Source organism: Dipodomys spectabilis, unplaced genomic scaffold (assembly GCF_019054845.1).
Source record: "Dipodomys spectabilis isolate Male_0828 unplaced genomic scaffold, ASM1905484v1 ptg000215l, whole genome shotgun sequence".
Classification (NCBI taxonomy): domain Eukaryota; kingdom Metazoa; phylum Chordata; class Mammalia; order Rodentia; family Heteromyidae; genus Dipodomys; species Dipodomys spectabilis.
In genome coordinates, this window is record NW_024870892.1 from 8,180,389 (window position 1) to 8,205,152 (window position 24,764).

At 41.2% G+C, this 24,764-nt stretch overlaps 1 protein-coding gene across 3 annotated transcripts in view; it reads right to left on the reverse strand.

Moving 5' to 3' along the window:
- The window catches only part of Dcun1d2 (defective in cullin neddylation 1 domain containing 2), a 32,828-nt gene that overhangs the window by 3,341 nt on the left and 4,723 nt on the right, over window positions 1-24,764 (reverse strand). For all 3 annotated transcript variants that reach the window (XM_042697279.1, XM_042697278.1, XM_042697277.1), the window contains 4 exons: window positions 23,773-23,989; window positions 20,598-20,766; window positions 12,485-12,615; window positions 2,362-2,444 (listed from right to left, as the gene is read on the reverse strand). In XM_042697279.1, coding sequence (XP_042553213.1) covers window positions 2,362-2,444; window positions 12,485-12,615; window positions 20,598-20,766; window positions 23,773-23,989 — 600 coding nt within the window. The remainder of the gene's footprint in view (window positions 1-2,361; window positions 2,445-12,484; window positions 12,616-20,597; window positions 20,767-23,772; window positions 23,990-24,764) is intronic.

The following is a 24,764-nucleotide window of genomic DNA, read 5'->3' on the forward strand; positions in this document are numbered from 1 at the left end:
TGCCAATATCCAAGTACAGAATTTTGATTTATCTAAAAAATTAAATACTAAAATTATAAATTCCTGATTTATATTTCAGATACAACAAAATCAGTAACATGAGGGAGACTAACTTACACTTATGCCCTAAAGATGTGGTGCTTTGCAGCTGGGGCTCTGGCCCTCTGCTTGGCTGATTCTTCCCATTTCTCGGTCTCCCCAGAGAGAGTCATTCCCCAGGATAAACCATGCCTATTTGTGTATGTGAATATAGTCCTAGACTACTGGTAAGCTGGTCTTATATTTTTCTGTTTGCTTTTGTATCAGTCCTAGGGGCTTGAACTCAGGGTATGGGAACTTTCTGTAAGTTTTTTGTTCAAGGCTAGCATTCTACCACTTGAACCACAGCTCCACTTCCAGCTTTTGGGTGATTAATTGGAGAGAAGAATCTCACAAACATTCCTGCCTGAACTGGCTTTGAACTGCAATCCTCAGATCTCAGCCTCCTGACTAGCTAGGATTACAGTCTGAGCCACTGGTGCCCAGTACTTGTCATTTATTTATTTATTTATTTATTTAGGTCCTGGGGCTTGAGCTCAAGCAGGGCCTGGACTCTGTCCCTGAGCCTCTCTTTGCTCAAGGCTAGTATCCTACCACTTGAGTCACAGTACTTCTGGCTTTTTCTGGGTATGTGGTACTAAGGAATATAACCCAGGACTTCATACATGCTAGGCAAGCACTCTACCACTAAGCCACATTCCAAGCCCTTGTCTTACATTTAAAAACACTAATTTCTACAGAATTCTAGGTAACCTTCAACAACCTGGTTTTCTCCCACCCAGTACTATATTTGAGAAGTAGCCAGACTAACATGAAAACCTAGTTCAGGGGCTGGGAAGGTGGCTCAGTGGTAGAGCGCTTGCCTTGCATGCCTGAGGCCCTGGGTTCGATTCCTCAGCACCACATAAAGAAAAAAGCCGGAAGTGGCACTGTGGCTCAAGTGGTAGAGTGCTAGCCTTGAGCTGAAGAGCTGAGGGACAGCACCCAGGCCCAGAGTTCAGGCCCCACGACCGGACCCAAAAAAAAAAACCTAGTTCATCCACTCTCACTGTGCTGTCATTGTGTTCTAGTCTGTTCACAGTCTCATCTTCCACATCTACTCCCATTCCATAATCACTGGGTTTGTTCCAGAGTTTTGGGGTCTCTACCATGCTGTGGCACCTTTCTATCTCTGTGCCCATGAGTGTAAGGTTCTCTGGGGAACTCCAGTTTAGGTGCGACCCCAGTGAGGAGTAATAGATTCTCAAGCATAGTGTTACCAACCACTGAATATTTTAAGAAAAGTAACATGACACACAATGTAAGGAAACCCTTGCTGGGAGGCCTCCTCCATATCTGCAGGATTTTACCACACCCTCAGAGAGTCTCTTGCTTTCCACAGGCCATGCAGTGTGTGTGTGCTATCAGTAGATGAAGAAACCAAGGTACCAAGAAGTAACATGCTCAAGGCCACAAGATTTGCCAGTGGCAGAGCAGAGCATGCTGACTAGGGTCCTAAACAGAGGAAAGCAGAGTGTGTTGACTGGGGTCTTAGAGGAGAGGAGCAGAGCGTGCTGACTGAGGTCCTAAACAGAGGAGAGGAGCAGAGTATGTTAACTGGGGTCCTAAGCAAAGAAAAGTAGAGTGTGCTGACTGGGGTCCTCAACAGAGAAGAAGAGCAGAGCGTGCTGACTGGGGTCCTAAACAGAGGAGAGGAGCAGAGCTCCTCAGCAAGGCTGCAGGCCATGCCATCCAGGCAGCACAGCAGGGCTAGGCATCTCTTGTCACCACAAGGACTGTCTTGCTGGAGTCAGGACACCAGCTCAGTCAGTGGCTGCCCCTGCTGCCCTACCAGAAAGGGCCCTGCAGAGCTGCAGTGTTTGTTTACAAAACCCATAAAAGCCTCCTTTCCTCCTTGGGCATAGTAAAATACATTTCAATATGGCTTTAGGCTACAGACACACACAATGGCCAGGACAGCTCTCTACAACAAGATCAGAGCCAAAGCCCTAAGCTGTATCAACTTGCAATAAAAGTGGTCTTGGTACTTTTAAGAATCTGAAGTTTCTCAGCTGAAATGGAGAATTCTTTAGCTATGTATACTGAGGTCTGCAGCCCCCCTCCCAGAAACTCCAGCTATAAGTAGCCTCCCACTCAGCTGAGCCACTGCAGCGTTCCACAATAGCAGAATGGGCTGTGCAGCACTTGCACATGTCCAGGGGGGGTGGCTCTGCACGAATTCCTTTATTTAAAACTCCCGTGGATGGGAGTTAGTTAGATTACATTCCACCTTATGATTGCTGACCTCCCCTTCCTCTATGTGGCAAGAGATGGGACACTTACCAGCAGAAATGTATTCCACAGATCTAAAAATTTAAACCTTCCAGATAATACTAATTTCCAATATGCAACAGCCATTTCTAAGTCTGGAAGAAAAAACAAGAGAAAGAGTAGTTAATAAAATTTAAACTCTTTTCCACTGAACAAAAATGATATTTACTTGATGAATAATGTTTGGGAACCTTACCCAAGTCATGTAAGACCCAATCTCTACACAAGTGTTCCTGCAAATGTAATCTATGTAACATAATTTTATAAACTTTAAGGAAGCTTCTTGAAAAAGGGATTTGTGTGTTATTTAAACCTGCAAGTAGTTATCTCCCAATCAAGCAGTTTTGGAGATTCACACTTGTACCAGGATTTCTTTAAGTTTACCCTAATCTGGCTAGTATTAATGTATTTTATTTATTCTGAAAAATAGGTCACTACCCTTTCCAAATGATAAGGCTGAAAATTAAACAAGGGAGGGGACCAGATGCTCTTCAATTGGCCTGCCTTGTCACTATAAAAGCAAAGACAGTCTAATGTTTTACAGTTAGAGCAAGTCAGACAGGCATTCTAAGAACTTTGAATTTCTTATTGCATAGTCAAGACAAATGAACCCACACAAGGTAACTGTTTTCACTGATATAGGAGATTTAAAAATCTAACTTGCTGAACAGTCAAAGCCAATGTCTCCATTTTCTTCCCTAACTGGAAAGCAGAGTTTTCACAACTGCTATACAAATGTATGCTTAAAGGTTTTGGTCTTAAAGATATCTGACAGAAACAGATGCTGAGCTTTTAGGGCTATAAAAGAACAGTATCCTCAATTCATTTGAGTACTGATTTAATAAACACTACTTTTTATATGCTTGACATATCAAGTACACAAAGGGGCTTAGAAATTTCATTCTTGAAACTATCTTCATCATGTTGAATACTTACTGCTCATCACTGCTCATGACAGTTATGCTGAAGTAATTTCCTAAACAGTGTTTATGTATATATATCAGAGAAACTAACGTTAAGCACAAATGAATAAATATACTGAAGTAACAGATTAGTTTAAATGGAAAATATCCCACAAAATACTTTTTCAAGGCTACTAGATCTGGCTAAATCCCCACTTAGAGATATTATGGAAGTTGGAAATCTAACTTGAGATTTCCAGGGTTGATCATTAATGATACTGAATACGCAAACCTTGAGTGATGAACACCAATCTTGGTAAGACACTTATTCCCTATGGGTTTACAATTGTTGTTACAGACGTACTCTGACTTAAGCACCCTGAAGTCTCAAGCAGAAAGAAGACAGAGTCAGAGTTCTGAGTAAGTACATGTGGAAGACTCTCTAAACCTTACCTATGGGACCCGAAGTGTAAGACTAAGATGATTAGTCTTGTCCTGCTTATAAGTCTACATCCTTATCCCTTAGGAAGAACATTAAGTGAGATCTATATTCAACTCATCTTAATGATGTAAAGCGCTCACACTGGGAAATGAAGGAGAACCTGGGGAGGAAAGAAAAATAAAGTTTTATGGCATACATTTATAATCTAGTACTTCTGGGTTAGTTTTGATCCTAGAAACCTTTCTTACAAAGTACCAGATATGGAGGTGTGCGAATCACATGACTAAAACGTAAATGTATACATTTTTATCATTTAATATAATGTATGTAGCAATGTCACATTGTCCTACTAGACCAATGGCAAAGTAACAATGACAAAACCAAAACAGCAAAACTTGAGACTGAAATCAGGGCAGTGGCTATTCTAGTGTTACATCATTTTGGCAGAAATTTTCCTTCCATAAAATTCTTTTAAAATCTTACTTTTTGATTAAGAAAATGTTAGAAGGTATTATTACTTAAAATTTATGCTTGTAGTGCTCCATTTAGGATTACATAAAGATTTGTCCTCTGTCAAAAAAAAAGGATCTTAGAGAAAACATAAAAATTGGCAAATAATTATGAAACCTCCTCAAATATCTAGACTCCCAAACTTCCTCAAAAATCTAGATTTTTGAGAGAATAAAGAGGTGACATTGTCTAAAAAGAAATATATTATTTATCTGACCTATCTTAACTGTAATCCCTCTGTAAATCACCTTTATTATAACAATAAAATTTTTTTAAAAATCTAGATTCCAGACTCTAGAAGATACTGTTCTAATATAGTCAATAGAAAGAAACAGCTGAGGATGCAGTTAACTGGTAGAGTACTCGTCTAGCACGCATGAGGCTCTGGGTTAAATCCCAACACTAAAATCAATCAATCTCAAACTGCTTTCTCTTACACACACACACACACACACACACACACACACACACACACACAATCAATCCATCAATCAAACAAACAAACATCAAAGAGTCAAATAATTTTACCCCATTGATTAGGCTGACCATCAGTTAAGTTCAGGTTAAATGATCTCACATAAAAACAACACAGTAGGGCTGGGAAGGTGGCTCAGTGGTAGAGTACTTGCCTTGCATGCATGAGGCCCTGCATTCGATTCCTCAGCACCACATAAGCACAAAGAAAAAAGAAAAAGGGGGCTGGGAAGGTGGCTCAGTGGTAGAGCGCTTGCCTTGCATGCTCGAGGCCCTGAGTTCGATTCCTCAGCCCCACATAAGCAAAAAGAAAAAAGCCGGAAGTGGCGCTGTGGCTCAAGTGGTAGAGTGCTAGCCTTGAGCTGAAAAGCTGAGGGACAGCGCCCAGGCCCAGAGTTCAGGCCCCACGACCGGACCCAAAAAAAAAAAAAAAAGCCGGAAGTGGCGCTATGGCTCAAGTGGTAGAGCGCTAGTTTTGAGCTGAAGAGCTGAGGGACAGTGCCCAGGCCCAGAGTTCAGGCCCCACGACCGGACCCCCCCCCCCCCCAAAAAAATAAAAAAACACAGTAGCTAGAAGGCATGTGCTTTGTAGTCTTAGCACTTGGGAGACTGAGGCAGGAGAGTCACTTAAGACTAGCACTTCAGGAGACTGTCTCAAAACCCACTAATATTGTACATGTCATGCGATCTTGGTATGGAGGGTGCATTCACACGTGCGTGCGCGCACACGCACACACACACACACACACACAGAACGGGATAAAGCACTCGATGGTATTTCCACCTGCTAAGCACACCTCTTCTAGAAACTGTGGCAGTCCACATGCTCATCTGTTCAACTCCTGCCTTTTCTTTGGAAGACAGAATATGCAACAAGTATATTCTGGAGAGGGTAGGTCAACTGCTCTGCTTTTAATTTATATTCATAAAACTATTTTCCCTTTATAGCTTTGAAAAAGCTTCCCCAAAAACTTTGAGATCATGTGCACCTATAATACAGTCACAGATACTTTATAATCATTTTCCTGCCAAGGCTTGTATTGTTTTCCTTAATATAATTTAATTTTATCTCAATCACCTATACAGAGCAAAGAAACATTCACTAATTGTACTCAGTAATTCCAACTTTCTGGTGTATGGTTCAGGTAAACATCTCAGTATCCAAAGAAATAAAGAATAAAATAGTTGTTAATAAAAGAACAATGAATTTGTTGGGGCTTTTATTGGCCTATTCTCCTCCCTGATGTTTAAAGAAATATATGAAAGAGGCTGAATTTATCAAGATCTGTATCTCAAAATGTTAAAAAATCACTTCTTAATCTTATCTTGAACTTCTTTGAAATGCTCACAGAAAAAGAAAATAAACTATGTAATTTCATCTTTGTATTATATTATTATTATTATTATTGTGAGGCACTGGGGATCTAACCCAGAGTCTTGTGCATGATAAGCAGATCCTCTATCTCGGAGCTACATCCCCAGTCTGAACTTTGCATCTTAAAATTGGGCAGTTATTTTAAACCCTAATTTACATTCTCTTGGAAATTATTTTGGAATTAAAAAGCATGTTGATTTAAGGAAATGTTCACCATACTTTGCCATAAAGGAAATGTAAATCAAAACACCTCTGAGTTATAATCTCACCCCAGTCAAACTGGCCAACATTGTGAATTCAAACAAGTGTTAGCAGGGATGTGGGGAAAAAGAAACCCTATTGGTAGGAATGTAAACTGATACAACTACTTTGGACAGCAGTCTGGAGGTTCCTCAAAAAACTAAACATGATTTTCCAGCCATACTACTCCAGGGAATCTAGCAGAACACAAGCCAGGATACCATAACAACACTTGCACATCCATGTTCACAATAGCCAAGATGTGAAAACAGTCCAGATGCCTATAATAGGTAAGTGGATCTGAAAAATGTGGTACCTATATACAATGGAATTTTACACAGTGATTAGAAGAATATTATGTCATTTGCAGGGAATGGATGGATCTAGAACAAACTGTGTTAACTGAGGAAAGCACAGTTCAGAGACACAGACGGCACATGTTTTCTCTCATATGCAGAAGCTAAAATACACCGGGACATGATAAATTATATAGGTCTCTAGGTATTCACACACACGGTGAGACCAAAGGAGGCTACTCTGATGGGAAGAATGCAAAGGTGCAATGCCTGTGTGCTTCTGATCATATAAAATAACCTTTATCGAAATGAACTCCAAGAAATGGAAATAAGAGTGTTTTTTTTTTTTTTTTTTTTGTTGGTCGTGGGGCTTGAACTCTGGGCCTGGGCGCTGTCCCTCAGCTCTTCAGCTCAAGGCGAGCGCTCTACCACTTGAGCTACAGCGCCACGTCCGGTTTTCTGGTGGTTTATTGGAGATAGGAGTCTCACGGTCTTACCTGCCCGGGCTGGCTTTGAACCGTGATCCTCAGATCTCAGCCTCCTGAGTAGCTAGGATTACAGGCGTGAGCCACCAGCGCCCGGCTGTTTTTTTTTTTTTTTTATTGTTTTCTTTATCTGTCTTTGGGAGAGTAAGGGGAAGCAGAGAAATGGAGGCACAAGGATGAACAAATGCAGCAGTGGTACGCACTAGCCATTATGTTGAAAATGAACTGTACAAATTGTGGATGGGGAAAGAAGGGAAAAACTTGGGAGAGAATGAGGGCAGGGTAACACTGTCCAAAAAGAAATGTACTCTTTATCTGACTTACGTTACTATAACCGCTCTTTACATCACTTTTATAATAATTAAAATCTTTTTTCAAAAAAAGAAAATGAACTATATAACTTATTAGTGGGGAGGGGAAGGAAAAACTGGGAGAAAGTGAGGGAAGGGGTAAGACTGTCCAAAAAGCAATGCACTCATTACCTGACTTATGCAACTCTAATTTCTCTGTGCATCACCTTTATAGTAACAATTTAAAAAATTTAAAGCAAAAAATGCCAGGTGCTGCTGACTCATTCTTGTAATCCTACAACTCAGGAGGCTGAGATCTTTGGACAGCCATTTCAAGCCAGCCTGGGCAGGAAAATCCATGAGACTCTTTTTTTTTTGGGGGGGGAGGGGGGTCCGGTCATGGGGCCTGAACTCTGGGCCTGGGCGCTGTCCCTCAGCTCTTCAGCTCAAGGCTAGCGCTCTACCACTTGAGCCACAGCGTTACTTCCGGCTTTTTTTCTGTTTGCTTATGTGGTGCTGAGGAATCGAACCCAGGACCTCATTCATGCAAGGCAAGCACTCTACCACTGAGCCACCTTCCCAGCCCTCCATGAGACTCTTATCTCCAATTAACCACCACAAAATCAGAAGTGGGGCTGTGGCTCAAAGAGCACAAAAGCTCAGGGATAGTGCCCAGGAGCTCAATTCAAGCCCTATGATGGACAAAAATAAAGAAAGGCTTCTTGGAGAAACAAGTGGGTCCAGGTTTGGGGCAGGAAAACACCCTTGATAAGCCTAAGAGTTGTCCTTTAGTCAATGAAGGAACCTGAAAAGCAATCTTCTGGCCACACCTGACAACTCCACCTTCAAAAAGGATCGTAACTGCAATGAGTTAGAACCCTTTCCCTCTGTTCAAACTGAAAACAAATGTGAAAAACATTAACTTTGAGGTAAACCTCTGGGAGCCAACTTCTTTCATTAAGGACTAAAACATAATGGCCCAAAACCCAGTGTAACTTTTGTGCCCTTTCTAAAAAATTATTGTTGAATGTTTTATTTAAAAGATACTTTATGCCCTGAAGAAAACATGCCTTTAGCCAGTATTTCCCAAACTTGCATACAAATGAGTTTTGCATGGAAAGTTTGATACCAAAAATGTCTGGATCCTAGCTTTGAACATTTTCATTGAAATAGTAGTGTTACCTAGGCATACTAACTTTAAAAAAAATCTTCCCACATAATTCAAATACGCAGTAAAACTGGGAATATAGCTGTACTCTCATCTTTGAGCCAGGAGACTATATGAATGTCAAATTACTTAACAAATTATCAACTTAAGTATCTGGGCTCATTTTTTCCATAATCTTATCTTCCCCTATATTGTTCACTGTATATTTCATTAGATTTTTAAAGTCACTTACTTATTTTTATATATTTTTTCTCATTTTATTGTAAAGGTGATGCACAAAGGGGTTACATTTCTTTTTGAATAGTGTTACCCCCTCCCCCTCATTTTCTCCCATTCCTCACCAACTCGCCTCTTGACTACCTTTCTGAATGGATTGCATCTCTGGTAAAGAGTATGTGCAGCTAGCCGGGCGCTGGTGGCTCACGCTTGTAATCCTAGCTACTCAGGAGGCTGAGACCTGAGGATCACCATTCAAAGCCATCCCAGGCAGGAAAGGCCATGAGACTCTTATCTCCAATAAACCACTCAGTAAACCAGAAGTGGTGATGTGGCTCAAGTGGTAGAGTGCTAGCCTTGAGCTGAAGAGCTGAGGGACAGAGCCCAGGCCCAGAGTTCAAGCCCCACGACCAACAACAACAACAAAAAAAACAAAGAAAAGAGTATGTGCAGCTAACAAGACCTGTTTTTCCAAAGAAAATATAATTTTACATTGTAAACATGTGTGGAAAGGTAACAGTGGAATTCTCCTTCTATGTAAGCTAATTAAAGAGAAAAAAAAACATTCTTCAATAAATATTCCAAGCTGGGCATACAGGGGCTCACACCTGTAATCCTAGCTATTCAGGAGGTTGAGATCTGAGGATCATGGTCCAAAGCCAGCAGGAGCAGTAAAGTCCATGAAACTCTTATCTCCAATAAACTACTCAGAAAAGGCCAGAAGTGGAACTGTGGCTCAAGTTGTAGAGTGTTAGCCTTGAACACAAAGAGGCTCAGGGATGGTGGCCAGGCCCTGAATTCAAGCCCCAGAACTGACCAAAAAAAAATTCCAGTAAGCAAATGAAAAGGATAAGGTATGGATTGGGGCATAGATGAAATGTAAAGCATCTGCCTAGCAACTATTAGACCACGAGAACATCACCACCGCAGCCTGAACAAGTTAATGGATTGAGGCAGGCAAACTGGCTCTTAGCCAAGAGTAAAAGATGGGTGCTGAGTATCCCAAGAAAAAGTTAGAACAAAGAGCAGGGGCTATAGAAAGCAAGTCAGGAGAAACTGATGTGTGAATGAGGCCAGGGAAGACAGGTGGCTCCTCTCATGCTCAGGATCTCACCATATGGGTGACACTGACGGTGACAAGGCAGTTTTCATACTCCAGTTCTGGAGGACCTACTGGACACCAGGCTGTCCAGCAGTAGTAGGGTGATGTCTGTGGGTGCCAAGCAGGTATAGAGGCAACCACTGGGTCTCCCTGGGGGGATGGGGATGAGACCACATGCGGATCAGGAGAGAACCCCTAGTGAAGCACCTTGATGCTTGGTAAACACAAGTCTCCCAACAGAGTTAGCTGAACCACTCTAACAAGCAGCTCCCATCTTGTTTCAGACCTATCTGGGCTGTTGAGGAATGCTGGGACGAGCTTCCCTTGCACTCCTGCATGCCACCACCACAGCTAAGTGGCACAGATAGAGCGACAGTTAGGCCTGGGTCTAGCTCTCTGCCTGACCAGCACCACTGAAATCACCTGAAAATCTAACCTCATTAGGTCCCGAGGCCAAAGCCTTCTCTCCACTTGGCTTGAGGATTCTTGGTCTTTCCAGTCCCTTGGGAAGGGCTTGCAAGATCTTTCCAGAATACAACCTCCCCACCCCCCCAGGAAGCAGGGACTAGCCAGCCACAAGTTGTCTGGGTCAGGGGCTTGTACCATGTGGCTGGCTCTCTTCTTTCTTTATCTCAGTTCGGCAAAGGTCAGTCTCTGAAAAGAGAGAAAGAACAAGGGAAACATGTCTTCTCTTTTTTGTGACCTGGGATATACAATGGATTTCCCTCTCTTTCTTGTCTATGTATGTGGCAGTGAGGATCAGACCTTGCAAAGACATTCCCAGCTAACTTCTAGCTTCACAAACTAGCTTGCCTCAATCATCTCTTTACAAATGCTTCACTAGATCACAGCTGGGCATCCCTTAACATGTGGAAAGGTGATAGCATTCACTTCTCATTTGTTCACCTGGATCTCATTTTTGGGCTCAGAACTGAACCTGGGTCACACTATGTGATCCACCACACTATGCCCCTTGGTCCCTGGCATCTCCTGAATGGAGATTACAAATACACTTTTTCACAGGAAATGACACCACTTCCACACTGACATTTCATTGGATCTGTTCAGGTAGCTTCCTGACACAATCCTCCAGGCTGTCCTTGGTTCTAGGGGCATCAATGCTGATCTGAGAGGCAGGCATGCAGGGAGAAAGGTGGACCAGCCTTGAGGACAGGGGAGCTTCAACAAGATACTTGTTGACTCAATGAACCCACATTGAAATTAGTTTACAAAGCTCAGCATGGTGGCATGTACCTGTAATTCAAGTTTATAAACCTCTAATTCAAGCTTTTGGGAAGGCCTCCTCCTGCGGAGGATCAAGGAGCAAGGCCACCCTCAACAAAGTGAGCCTAAGACCCTAGCTGAAAAACAAACTAAAAGGCAAAAGAACTGAGGATGTGGCTCAAGGGACACAACACTTGTTTAGCATGTATCATGACATGAATTCTATCTGTAGTACTGCAAAAACAGACACCCTAGAGACCAACACTAGAGAGAGAAAACATGACAATGAAGGCAGTGCCTGCCCCAGGACTGGAAGAGGGCTCTTTGCCCTGGGTCTGATGTGATGACAGCAGCAGGAGAAATGGGAGTGATGGCAAGAAGAAATGTTTGTGCAGATGGCACACTTATGCACAAGCATGAGGAAATCAGGCTGGAAAACCACAGGTTGTGGAAGGCTTTCCTATCTATTCTTTTCTAGTTTCCCATGAAATCTTTAGTCATCACATAATATTGCTTTTACTGGAGTTTTTCCTCCAAAGCATACTTTTTCTGTCCAGTGTGGGGCTTTGAACTCTGGGCCTGGGCACTGTCCCTCAGCTCTTTAGCTCAAGGCTAGTGCTCTACTACATGAGCCACAGTGCCACTTCCGATTTTCTGAGTGGTTTATTGGAGATAAGAGTCTCATGGACTTTCCTGCCCAGGCTGGCTTTGAACCGTGATCCTCAGATCTCAGCCTCCTGTGTAGCTAGGATTGGCGTGAGCCACCGGCGCCCAGCCAAAACATACTTTCTAATATGCTTGTTCATTAATATTTACTTAAAAGCCCAGGTAACTCCTACCTGCAGGCTTGTAAAAGATTTCACGCAGCTTAACACAGCCAGATACATTTACCAGATAATCAAGCACAAGTCAACACACATTTCTGGGAAGAGGATAACCAGAAATAAGCCATATAGTATTCAGGTACAAAATAAAACCCTGAACTATGCTAAAACCTGAAGCACAAGCACAGCTGTGCAACGCTGAAGAAGGGCTGTGATGCAACTCAATGCACAGCAGACGTGGTTCCAAGTTAGTTAACTCTGCAGAGCTGTCAAGAGTGGCCTCAATTAGCTAATCTCAACAGAACCTCAACCACACACAGGCCTGGCTGGCAAGTCTCAAAGAGTCAGACTGTTGACTTCAACCAATTAAGACAATAATATCAAATAACTTGGAAAACAAATTACTTCATACTCTAAGGTTTAAATATTTCAACCAAAAGTTAAGATATACTATTGGCATTATGATGGATAGCAGAGAAAAGAAACCAAGTATCACGACCAGACAGCGGTAGTGAAGCCATGTTGATCACATCTACTTATAACCTCATTCAGATCTGGCTCCTTACAAACCTGGAGGTTATACTCACCTAAACCTTTTTGTCCAGGATTCTTAGCAAAGGTAAAGGTAAACTGATAAAAATCTTTGAACTTTGCTGAGTCCTTAAGCTCTTGTTCCAATCTGGGCAGAAGAGCTCTCAGCTTTTCTGTGCTATCACACCTGAGACAACAGAGAAGGGCTTGTTACTCGCAGGCCTGACTCTCAAGCAACCCTTCTCCTGCATCCCACTCCCTGGCTTCCCTTCGGTGTGGCCGAATCAATCCTAAGGGATGGGGGAAGGTGTGAGTGGCATCACAGTGGGCACCTTCTTGTTAAGATGGATTGTGAATGCACTGAAGCCACTGAACCACGACTTTATATGAGAGCAAGTTATGTGAATTGTATCTCAGTAATGCTGTCATGAAAAACCAGTCTGGGAATGGTGATACATGCCTGCATCAAAGCATTTGGTACCACAGCTCAGAAGCCTGTCTGGGCTACATAGCAAGTTCCAGGCAACCTCAACTATAATGTGACTCTGTCTCAAGGGAAAAAAACAATCCCAACATTTGTCTTTTCCTGTGTGGGCTGGATGTGGTCTGTTCTGCAGCTTTGATCACAGTGAAGCCAAGACCCTGAGGATGGCACAGCAACAAAATGGGAGCAAAGACAGCATGTCCTTAGCGCCCAGACAGAGCTGTTGCTGCTGGGCCCTGCCACACGGGAAGCCTTACTACTTTGGCGTTTTTTGGTTTTTTTGTCAGTCGTGGGGCTTGAACTCTGGACTTGGGCGCTGTCCCTGCGCTCTTCAGCTCATGGCAAGCACTCTACCGCTTGAGCCACAGCGCCACTTCCAGTTTTCTAGTGGTTTATGGAGGTAAGAGTCTCATGGACTTTCCTGCCCAGGCTGGCTTTGAACCGCGATCCTCAGATCTCAGCCTTCTGAGTAGCTAGGATTACAGGCGTGAGCTACCATCGCTCAAGCTACTTTGGCTCTTTGAGGATCTCTTTGTTGTGGCAAGTTGGATTTGTTTATTTAGTAGGTCGTGGAGTTTGAACTCTGGGCCTGGGCACTGTTCCTCAGCTCTTCAGCTCAAGGCTAGCACTCTACCACTTGAGCCACAGCAACACTTCCGGCTTTTTCTGTTTATATGGTGCTGAGGAATTGAGCCCAGGGCTTCATGCATGCCAGGCAAGCACTCTACCACTGAGCCACCTTTCTAGCATCACCCCCCCTTTTTTTTTGCAAGCTGGATTTAAAATATTCAAGTGTTATGAAATCAGTACTGCTGATTTCCTTTCAAAAGAAAAAAAAAACCTTTAAAATAATCAGCCTGAGCTAAGGGTATGACTAAGTATGGTAGCAGAACACTTGCTTTGCACGTGGAAGGCCCTGGGTTCCATCCCCAGCTCTGAAAAAACAAACAACAAAAACCCCCAACAGCTCAGCAAAAGCATGTATTGATCTTCAAGGTAAAATGTTTAAAAACAATTAAGCAAAATCTTTTCAACTGCACAAGACCAGAACTGCTACACTTAACGAGTATAGCAGAGCTAAGGAAAAACCAAAAATGAACTGGAGACCCCTCAACAGTCAGAAAAGTCCATGAATACACGAGAAGGGGACAGACACTCAGTGTAACAGACTCCTGAAAGTGATATTTTTTTTTTTGTCAGTCAGAGGGCTTGAACTCTGGGCCTGGGCAATGTTCCTATGTTCTTTAGCTTAAGGCTAGCACTCTACCACTTGAGCCACAGTCTACTTCCAGTTTTCTGTTCGTTTATTGGAGATAAGAATCTCAGACTTTCCTGCCCAGGATAGCTTTGAACCATGTCCTCAGATCTCAGCCTCCTGAGTAGCTAGGATTATAGGGGTGAGCCACTGGTACCCAGCCTGAAGGTGATCTTAAGTACCAGCACTACCCATGTCAAGGATGGTGCCAGGACATTGGGCCCAAGGGCCAGAAGCTGAGAGCTTCCCCATTGCAGCTCCTCCCCCTCTCAGTGAGATACTGCTCACTCTCCTGCTCTTGTCTACTTCCAATAGCCTTCAGAGCACTCTCCTTCACAGTGCCCTTGGGTATGACATAAAGGAAACTTGACATATTGTTTGGTTTGGCTGTTTGGACGTAGTGTCTACAAGACTCATTCCAGTAGATGTGCAGCTCCAGCTGGTTCATTTCTGAGCCATGTGAATTCCAGTAATTTGTAGATGAATGTAACATATAGGTGAATGCTTCGGCTGTTTCCAGTTTTCTCATCACAAGTAATAGTGTTTCTATACTCATAGGCACATATCCCAGACCTGTCACTGTGTATGCACCTTCAATTTAATATTGTGAGAACCTGTGGTGCCCACCCCCACTATGTTGCTGTGTCTTCTTTACCCAACCTACAGGGTGGATTTGCTGGGTGTTCTGTCACTGCAGACTTCAGCTTCCTGATAAGTGAGACAGACACTGTATATTTTCACTAGCTCTTTGGATATCCTTTCATGAAGTGCTTCAAGTCATTTTCCCAAGAGGCTTCCTTTTGTTTTGTAGGAATGCTTTAGAGATACAAGCTTTGTCTGTTTTATTTTTACTAGGGATTACACTCAGGGCCTCAAACTTGCTAGGAAGGGAGGGCACCACTGAAATTACTCCACCTGCCCATATGTCAGCTATTTTTTGAGACAGGTTTTTGCTTTATGCCTGAGTCACTTAGTTTTGTAATTCTACCTGTGCTATTCCATGTGGGCCAGATGAGAGACATACTTTTGCTTCCCATTTAGTTGAGATGGCAGGCATGTATCACCATGCTGAGACTGGTCATGATGGAGTCATGCAAAATTTTCTTTGCCCAGGCTGGGACTCAAATTTTAGGATTCCAATCTCCACCTCCAAGTAGCTAGGATTACAGGCCCACACTTGGCTTTTGTCAGCTATTTTTAAGATACTCATCCAGAACGCAAACTGCCTACTTTCCTTAGTGGTATTTTGTATGACCAGATTTGTGTGTGTGTATGTGTGTGTGGCACTGAAGTTGAACTTAGGGCCTCATGATTGGTAGGCTCTACCACTTGAGTCACATTTCTCATCATTTTCTGCTTGTTAGTTTTAGGATAGAATCTTACTTCTTGCCTATTTGAGGTTCACATTGTTGCTAGAGTAATGAACATGTACCATGTGTCCAGCTACCCTCCATGAAGATAGGAGTCTTGGTCTTTTCTGCCCAGCTTGGCATCAACCTTGACCCTCACAATCTTGGGACCCCAGCCTCCCACATTAGTTATGCAGCCAGTGTGCAGTACCACCCACAATACAGAGCTGTGGGCTAAGAAGGGGTTTTGCAAATTTCTGCCTTCTAAGTAGCCTACACTGTGTGAGTCAATGGCAAAGAAATTCTTTTTAGTATAAACAATCTACTTTTATCACTTTTTAGTAACATGTTTATGACTTAGCTCCCCTATAGTCATATTTAATTCTATCTTTTGCCTTTACAATTGAAATCTATAATCCACTTGAAACTGATTTTTATATATAGTGTGAGGTAGGGATCACAATACTTTTCTTCCATATAGCTAACCAGTTCTCCTAGGACTATTTACTGAAGACATGTCAGGTCTTCTTTCCTATATCCCAATGAGCTGCTTTCTCTATGAAAATATCATACATCTTTTATTTATTCTAAGTATTTCTTTTTTTTTTTTGTCAGTTGTGGGGTTTGAACTCTGGACTTGGACACTGTCCCTCAGCTCTTCAGCTCAAGATGAGTGCTCTACTGCTTGAGCCATATAGCACCACTTCCAGTTTTCTGGTAGTTTATTGGAGATAAGAGTCTCATGGACTTTCCTGCCTGGGTTGGCTTTGAATCGTGATCCTCAGATCTCAGCCTCCTGAGTAGCTAGGATTACAGGCGTGAGCCACTGGCGCCCGGCTGTATTTCATATTTTTGATAAAACAAAAAATAACATTAAAAAATTCAGTTTTGTTGCACTGTTTTATTTGGTAGCACTCATCCTTAGATGTACCTTGTTTTGTTCCTCCATCTCAAAGGCAAAGTACCTTACGGTTCCAATATGCATGAGGTATATATATATATTATTTTTTGGTCAAACTAAGGACTTTTACTGCATCTAGTTTGCTAAAGTTTGCATTTTGTATCTTGTATTCATCTTTAAAACCTTTGAAGTCTTGTGTGTGTGTGTGTGTGTGTGTGTTCCAGTCCTGGGGCTTGAACTATGGTCCTGGGCGCTGTCCCTGAGCATCTTTGGCTCAAGGCTAGGACTCTTATCACACTTGAGCCACAGAACCATTTCCAGCTTTTTCTGAGTAGTTTATTGGAGATAAGAGTCTCACAGACTTTTCTGCCTGGGCTGACTTTGAACTGCGCGCTCCTCAGACCTCAGCATCTTGAATAGCCCTAGCTACTACAGGCATGAGCCACCAGCACCTGGCTTTCTCAGTCTTATTACTGAAAATAGCTTGTAATTACCCATTCTCAGAATGTTATTCCTGATTTTGTTATTAAGGTTGTTCTGATGTCAAACAAACTGGATAATTCTTCATTTAAGTTTCTGATAGAAGCTATTTAAACTACATTTTTTTTCTCTTTGCTGCTCTTGAAGCTTGAATTCAGAGCCTGGGCAACTGTCCCTGACTTTTTGCCCAAAGCTAACATTCTACCTTGAGCCACAGTTCCACTTGTGCCTTTTGGGTGGCTAATTAGAAATGAGTCTCAAGGATCTTCCTGTGCGAGGTAGCTTTGAACCATGATCTTCAGATCTCAGCCTCCTGAGTTCAGGCATGAGCCACCAGCACCCAGTTCACTATTATTATTTCTATTAAGTTACTGTAAAAACTAAACTGAGGGTACATTGTATACATGTGTGGAAAGGTCACACAAATAATGTACACTAATAAATATTAGTTTCATCTATATCCTTTTAGGGAGTGGGGCAGGGAGGGAGGTAGTTGAAGCATTCAAAATGTAAACTAGGAGGCTTCAGGCTTTTAGGCAGGCGCCCTACTGCTTCTTCTCAGGTCATCTTGCTCCCTCTTCCCCCATCCCTTTCTCCCTGTGGTTGTAGACACTAAATTCTGGACCTTTTTTTTTTTTTTTTTTGCTGGTCATGGGGCCTAAACTCTGGGCCTGGGCAGTCCCTCAGCTCTTCAGCTCAAGGCTAATACTCTACCACTTGAGCCATAGTGCCACTTCCGGATTTTTCTGCTTATGTGGTGCTGAGGAATCAAACCCAGGGCCTCATGCATGCAAGGCAAGCACTCTACCACTAAGCCCAAAATTCAGGACCTTATACATGCCTGCAGGAGCTCTACCACTAGCAATATTCCAGTTCTCTTTTTCTACTTTAGGCATTTCTACTTTATGCATTTAGGCTGATTTCTATGGTATTCTTGTTTTTGTTTTTTCCCAGTCCTGGGGCTTGAACTCTGGGCCTGGGCACTATCCCTGAACTTTTTGTTCAAGGCTAGGGCTCCATCACTTGTGTGACAGCTCCACTTCTGGCTTTTTTGGGTAGTTAATTAAAGGTAAGAGTCTCACAGACTTTCCTGCCCAGGCTGGCTTTGAATTGAAATCCTCACATGTCAGTCTCCTGAATAGCTAGGATTACAGGCATAAGGCACCAGTGCCCAGCTTGAATTCAAAGTTATCACTTTTTTTTTTTCAACATTCAAAGTGCTTTCTAATTTCTACTGTAATGTTTTCAAATACTTTTTATACATAGGTGTACACTATCTACACATATTTTAACCTAGTTATCTTTATATTAAATTTTCAGAAAATGGACTTAACACTTCAATCCTTCACAATTTGTCACAACTAATAGCCCTGTTTACAGTTAACTTTATGAATGTTGTTTCTTCACAAATACTATGCCTGACATCATAAGCAATGTCAAGATATGCCAGGCACTTCCCTGTGTAGTCCAAATCTACTTTGTTATCTAAAGAACTGCTATCTCCCTTAAAGCTCATTTTTTTCTTCTTCTTCTTCTTCTTTTTTTGCCAGTCCTGGGACTTGAAATTGAGGCCAAGGCACTGTCTCTGAGCTTCTTTTGCTCAAGGCTAGCACGCTACCACTTGAGCCACAATGCCACTTCAGCTTTTCTGTGTATGTGGTGCTGAGGAATAGAACCCAGGGTGGGCTTCATGCATGCTAGGCAAGCACCCTACCACTAAGCCACATTCCCAGCCCTTAAAGCTCATTTTCATTAGTAGTACTAAAGAAGCTTTTTGGGATTAAGGCTTGCATATTTATATAACTTTTGTCATGGTAGCTATTTTTTTTAATTTATTTAAAATTTTAAAACATTTTAAAAATTGTTTACATTTAATGTAGCTCCTGAACATCTGTGGGTTTATTTAAATCTTCCAATTGTGTCCTGTGCTTGCCCTCTGTCCTGCTCAAGCTAAGTTCTCTGTAATTCTTTTTATGGTCAGTCTTGGGGCTTGAACTCTGGGCCTGGTACTGGCCCTGAGCTCCTTTTTCTAACGGCGAGGCTCTATCACTTGAGCCACAGATCTCCTTCTGGATTTTTCTGAGTTGTTTATTGGAATTAAGTCTCATAGACTTTTCAGGACAGGCTAGCTTCAAACCACGATCCTCAGATCCTCAAATCCGTCTCCTGAGTAGCTAAGATTATAGGCATGAGCCACTAGCAGCTTCTGGAATTCTGGATTGAGATTCTAAAAGTATTTCATTGTTCTCTGTATTTTTCAGAAATTATATATTTATATATATGTTCTCCTCTTTTTAAAAAAACTAATAATGTAAACTTTGTACCCTTGTTTTTCCTTATTCTGTTCAGTCCTGGCTTGAACTCTGGGTCTGGGCTCTGTCCCTAAGCTAATGTGCTTAAGGCTAGAGCTTGACCACCACTTGAGCCACAACTACACTTCTGGCTTTTCTTGTAGTTTAATCAAGAGTCTCATAGACTTTCTTGCCCTGACTGGCTTTGAATCACAATTATGAGATCTCAAGCCTCTTGAATAGCTAGAATTACAAATATGAGCCACCAGTGCCCAGCTTCCTTTACATTACTTTTTATTTTATGTAAAAAAAAAAAATTGTTGCAGCACTGAGCTTGAACTGAGGAGCTCATGCTTACTTATGCCACTTGAACACACCTTCAGCCTTCATTTTGTGAAACGGCATTTTTGTTTTTTTTTGGTCTTTTTACCTTTGGTAGCGGGGATCGAACCTAGTATGTTGCATTCACAATCCAAGCATTTTGCCACTTAACTATATCCCAGCTCTAGTTTTGTAGTTCATGCCTTTTGTGTCTTTTTCAACTTTTTTTTAAAATTTCATGTTATGAGTGTTTCCTACCTTGAAGTAAGGTATGGTTTCACAGTTCATCTCAGTTTCCCAATGTGCAAAGAACAAATAAATACACTGCTGTCACCAATGTCAAATGATGTCTTTTTCTTGGTTGGTTTTATACAATTGCCAGGAATGTAGATAAGTATTAGAAACAAATGAGGTCTTTTAGAGTTTACTGTCTAAATAGAAAAGGCTGATAAATGATAATGGAATCACTAGTATAGTGAAAGAAATAAGCCCCTATTTATCCCCCTTATTTGCTGCAAGTGCTAGCTTTAGGAACATTCATATGCTATTTTGAGATACTATCGTTGAAGTATCAGAGAAACATAAATATCAACAATTCAAACATGCTGCACCACCTCATAAAATAGTTCCATAAGCTTAAAGATTAAGTCAGTTATGTTAGGTGTTTTCATTTACTTCTGTGACTCGTCTGGTAAGAATTATCTTAAATTATTAATCCCACCCCTGCAGGTAGAATAGAAAAGCAAAAAACCAAATGATACTTTATTAATGTTTAATATAGCAGCATTGTAAATTATACACATAATATACAATGGTAATGAAATAAATTGAGTGGTAAAAAAGAAACTAGTATTTACTGTTACTCAAAATTGGAAGGGAATAAAAAGGAAGAAATGTTATAAAAGGAACTACTATGAAAAAAAACAGCAAATAAAACCTAAATTCAAACTTGAAATGAAACCAAAGACATACTACTGTAGACATACAAGATAAAGACAATATAGATATGAAACTAGTAGAGAGATTGCTACAAAACCATTAATGTTGAAAATATCTTCTCTGGTTTAAGCTGAGATTAAATTACTTACCCAAGTTCTGTCATGCCATCTACAAATTCCTTTTTGCTAAATTCACATTGAGTAGCAGCCCTGAACTTCCATGCTATGACCAAAACACTGATACTGGCAGGATCAAGATTTAAATCATCACAAAACTGTTGGATTCCATCAATTCCAATTTTGTTTTCATCTTGTGGGTCTGTAATTAAAATCAAGAGAAAAAGAAGTTATAGTAGTTTGAAAATCAGTCCTAAAAAAGAAGTATACCACTCATATTACATAGTTCTAGCAACAATGAAAGGCAGTTTCTCTAGTACACATGAAAGAAATACAGAGCAACAATTACAATTTGTCTAGAAAAGTCCTATCTTTTAAGAATATAGGTTTCTGAGTTGTGTGCGTGCATGTGGTTTGTGCTGTGTGTTTGCACTAGTCCTGAGACTTGAAGTCAGGACCTGAGCTTTTCTGCTCAAGGCTGGTGCTCTACCAATTGAGCCACAGCTTCACTTCTGGCTTTTGGTGGTTAATTGGAGATATTCTCATGGACTTTTCTGCTCAACTGGCTTTGAACTGCAATGGCTATAATTACAGGCAAGAGTCACAGGTGCCTGGCTGGTTTCTGAGTTTTAAGCCAAAGGGGAAAAGAAAAACACTGAAAAATATTTTAGGAGACTTAATTAAGTAGCTGGGAGTACAGGTGAATAGTAAAGTATACTTCCTCAGGCATCCTGCCTTCTCAGCCTTTTCACTCACAGTTGGCCCTTTGACACTTGATCCATACTTCCGATTATTAAAAAAAAATCTAGCTCGTGTATTCATTTAACAGTCTAGAAAGTCAGATTTCTCATCATCATTTTTAGTTTAGAGATAAAGTTTAGTATCTATCTGTCAGCTATTAATATAAGAGGTGACATTGATCAAGATGCATTTGTACTCATAAACTGACACACTGAATTGAAACCTTTTTGTATAATAAAATACTGACACCAGAAAAAGGAGTTAACATTAAACAGTAAGGTGTTTTAAAAGCATCCCTGAAAGACCTCACCAATTAGCCATATCATTTCAGACAATTACATACATTGCAATATATCATTATGCAAATGTGAAATCTGTTGGTTCAGAGATGCAAATAAAATGCTCCTTTGCTCAGTATAGATGAGGTACGATCATCCTTTCGTTTCTTCCCTTCATGTCAAATTCAACTCTTGTCACTTTAATACACTAAATTACATTTTTTTTTTCTTTTTTGGTACGAATACTAGGACTTGAACTCTGGGGGTTGGATGCTGTCCCTGAGCTTTTTGTGCTCACGGCTAGTGCTCTACCACGTAAGCCACAGATCCACTTATAGCTTTTTGGTGGTTAATTGGAAATAGAACTCTCACAGACTTTCCTGCTCATGTGGGTTTTGAACCATGATTCTCAGATTTGATTTCAGCTAGGACTATAGGTGGGAGCCACCAGTGCCTAGCAAACTACATTATTTTTATGCATGTTGTTAACAAAGAAAAACTGATGACGTTAATAAAACCACAAATATTCACCTAAATATACATAGGAAAAAAATACCTCAGCCATGGTTTATAGGACTTGAAAACTGACATTTAGAGCCCAAAATGATATAACATGTTTTTACTTTAAATGACTAGAACTATATGAATAAAATCAAATGATAAATGAATAAAGTTTAAAATAAAATTTAAAGACTTGATTTTTAAGTATTTTTCAAAGGCAGCTGTACATATTTGAATATCATTAAAAGTTCACATAGCATATAGCTTAAAATCAGCTCAACAATTAGTTTAAAAAACACCGCAGGGCTGGGAAGGTGGTGCTTGCCTTGCATGCATGAGGCCCTGGGTTCAATTCCTCAGCACCACGTAAACAGAAAAGAGCCAGAAGTGGCGCTGTGGCTCAAGTGGTAGAGTGCTCTCCTTGAGCTGAAGAGCTGAGGGACAGTGCCAAGGCCCAGAGTTCAGACCCCATGCCATGACCAGCAAAAAAAAAAAAAGACTGCAATTTTCAATCCAAAAAGGCACACACACATATTTTCAAAAACAAAAAATGAACAAAAAAAGAATGTAAAGTCAAGGAAATTATTCTATTTTGGCTAATAGTTGTTTATTTTTTTTTTCAGTTTTGAGAAACTTAGGAACAGCTAAAAAGAAAATGTAAAATAAACTGACTGCTAAATCCTTTGCTGCCTTATTCAACAGGAAAATTAAAACCTACTAAGAAATGTGGATCTGTCACTTTTCAAAGCAGACTTATTTTTACAGTATGACTGTGTCTGGACAAGAAAAGCTTTATACTAAGCAATGAACAAAGTGTCTACAATCTCCAACATGGAGGCTTCTCTGCTACAATTTCCTCATGTGGCAGCTAAAGTTGCCTTAATGCTATGACACCACCATAAGGTAGAGCACTTTGCAGAATTGTTCTTACAATTCAGTAATGTTATAAACATTTCAGCTCCATGGGCTGGGAAGATGGCTCAGTGGTGGAGTGCTTGCCTTGCATGCATGAGGCCCTGGGTTCAATTCCTCAGCACTACATAAGAAGAAAAAGCTGGAAGTGGCACTGTGACTCAAGTGGTAGAGTGCTAGCCTTGAGCTGAAGAGCTGAGGGACAGTGCCCAGGCCCAGAGTTCAGGCTCCAAGACCGACAAAAAAAAGAAAAAAAGAAACATTTCAGCTCCAACATAAGCACTTGGGGAAAAAACTCCCACAGTATTGGCTGGGTTTACGCCTGTAATCCTAGCTACTCAAGTACTTGAGATCTGAAGAACTGCAGTGGGGCACAAGCCTAGGAGAAAAGTTTCCTAGAATACAACTCCAAAATAACTAGTAAAAAGCAGAGCTGGGGGTATGGCTCAAGTGGGAAAATGCCAGCCTAGCAAGGTCAAAGCCTGACCTGAAATTCTTATAATCTAAATAATAAACAACCCACAGTATTAACCAGTAAAGCCTCAGTTTCTCTCTGACTGTTTTCACCGTGACACAGCCAAGAAAGTAGAGGGCAAGAATTTGCCTACTACATTCAACCTTCTTCTCCCTATCCGCATGTCCTTTCTGAAGAGGGAGTTCTAGAGTTGGATATCAGGAAGAGAGCAGTTAGCAGCTCTTCTGCCCAAGGCAGCACTAGAAACTGGAAGTAAAACAGTCCCTGCTCATTACACACAGAACTGCATTTCACCTCTTACCTTTGTACCTGCCATACAACTGTTCCAGCTTCTTCTGGTCCACAGTGTTCCTCATGGACTCCTGAAGGAGCGTGTCTGGGTTTTGAAAGAAGCTGTCTGTGGCCTCATCTAGTTTCCAATCATTCTGAGTGAGGCAGTAGATAGCAGTTCTTTCCCCGGCTTGAGTGCATGCCATAAACTGGCGGACCTTGTCCTTCTGAGACGACTTGAGCCTATGCTTTGGGATGCAAAAGCAGAAAACCCAGTGAAGCCACTCCAGGGTGTGTCTGTCTCTATTTTTAAGGCCTGTATTTAACTGGACAACATTTCTGAGTTGTTGGGCAACTCAGATTCATTTCAGAATTATAGGAAGCCAACCCTGTTATTCAACAGTTAAGACTACGTAGTCTTCTGAAAACTGAAACATATCTATACTAACAAATACGTAAATCTTCAAAAAATTATGAGAACATTTTAGCAGTCTCTATTAACATATATCTAGCTCTTGACAAGGCAGAGAGCTGATGTCATCACCCAGTGCATGTGCAGGGTCTTTGGCTTCCAGTATTAAGTTCATGATCTAATGCATAGGAGGCTGTGCCATTTAGAAATGTCATTGTTTCAAGTTTTTCCCAGAACCACATACAACCAAGGATTCTTTAGAGGAAATTTACAAAAGTGCCACAAACAGGCATAAGTCTGTTTATGACAAAATGAAAGTGATAATGCTAGTAACAAGAGGTCTGCATATGTGAAGCAGAAAGAAAAACAGAGCAAAGGCTGTGGGTAGGTGAATAAACAAACAAAAACTGCCAAGTAACCTTACTATATATAGTGTATAATGAAACAGAATAGCATCTTCATACTTCCAGATTAGAGTGGTTAAGTTTCCACTTCTCCAAGACAACTTGATGAAAGTCATTGAGAGTGAATGACTTTCAAATTCAAAGTCAAAACAGCCTCCAAAATCCACTAGTTTTTTTTTTTTTTTAAATTGCTGTTTATCCCTCAGT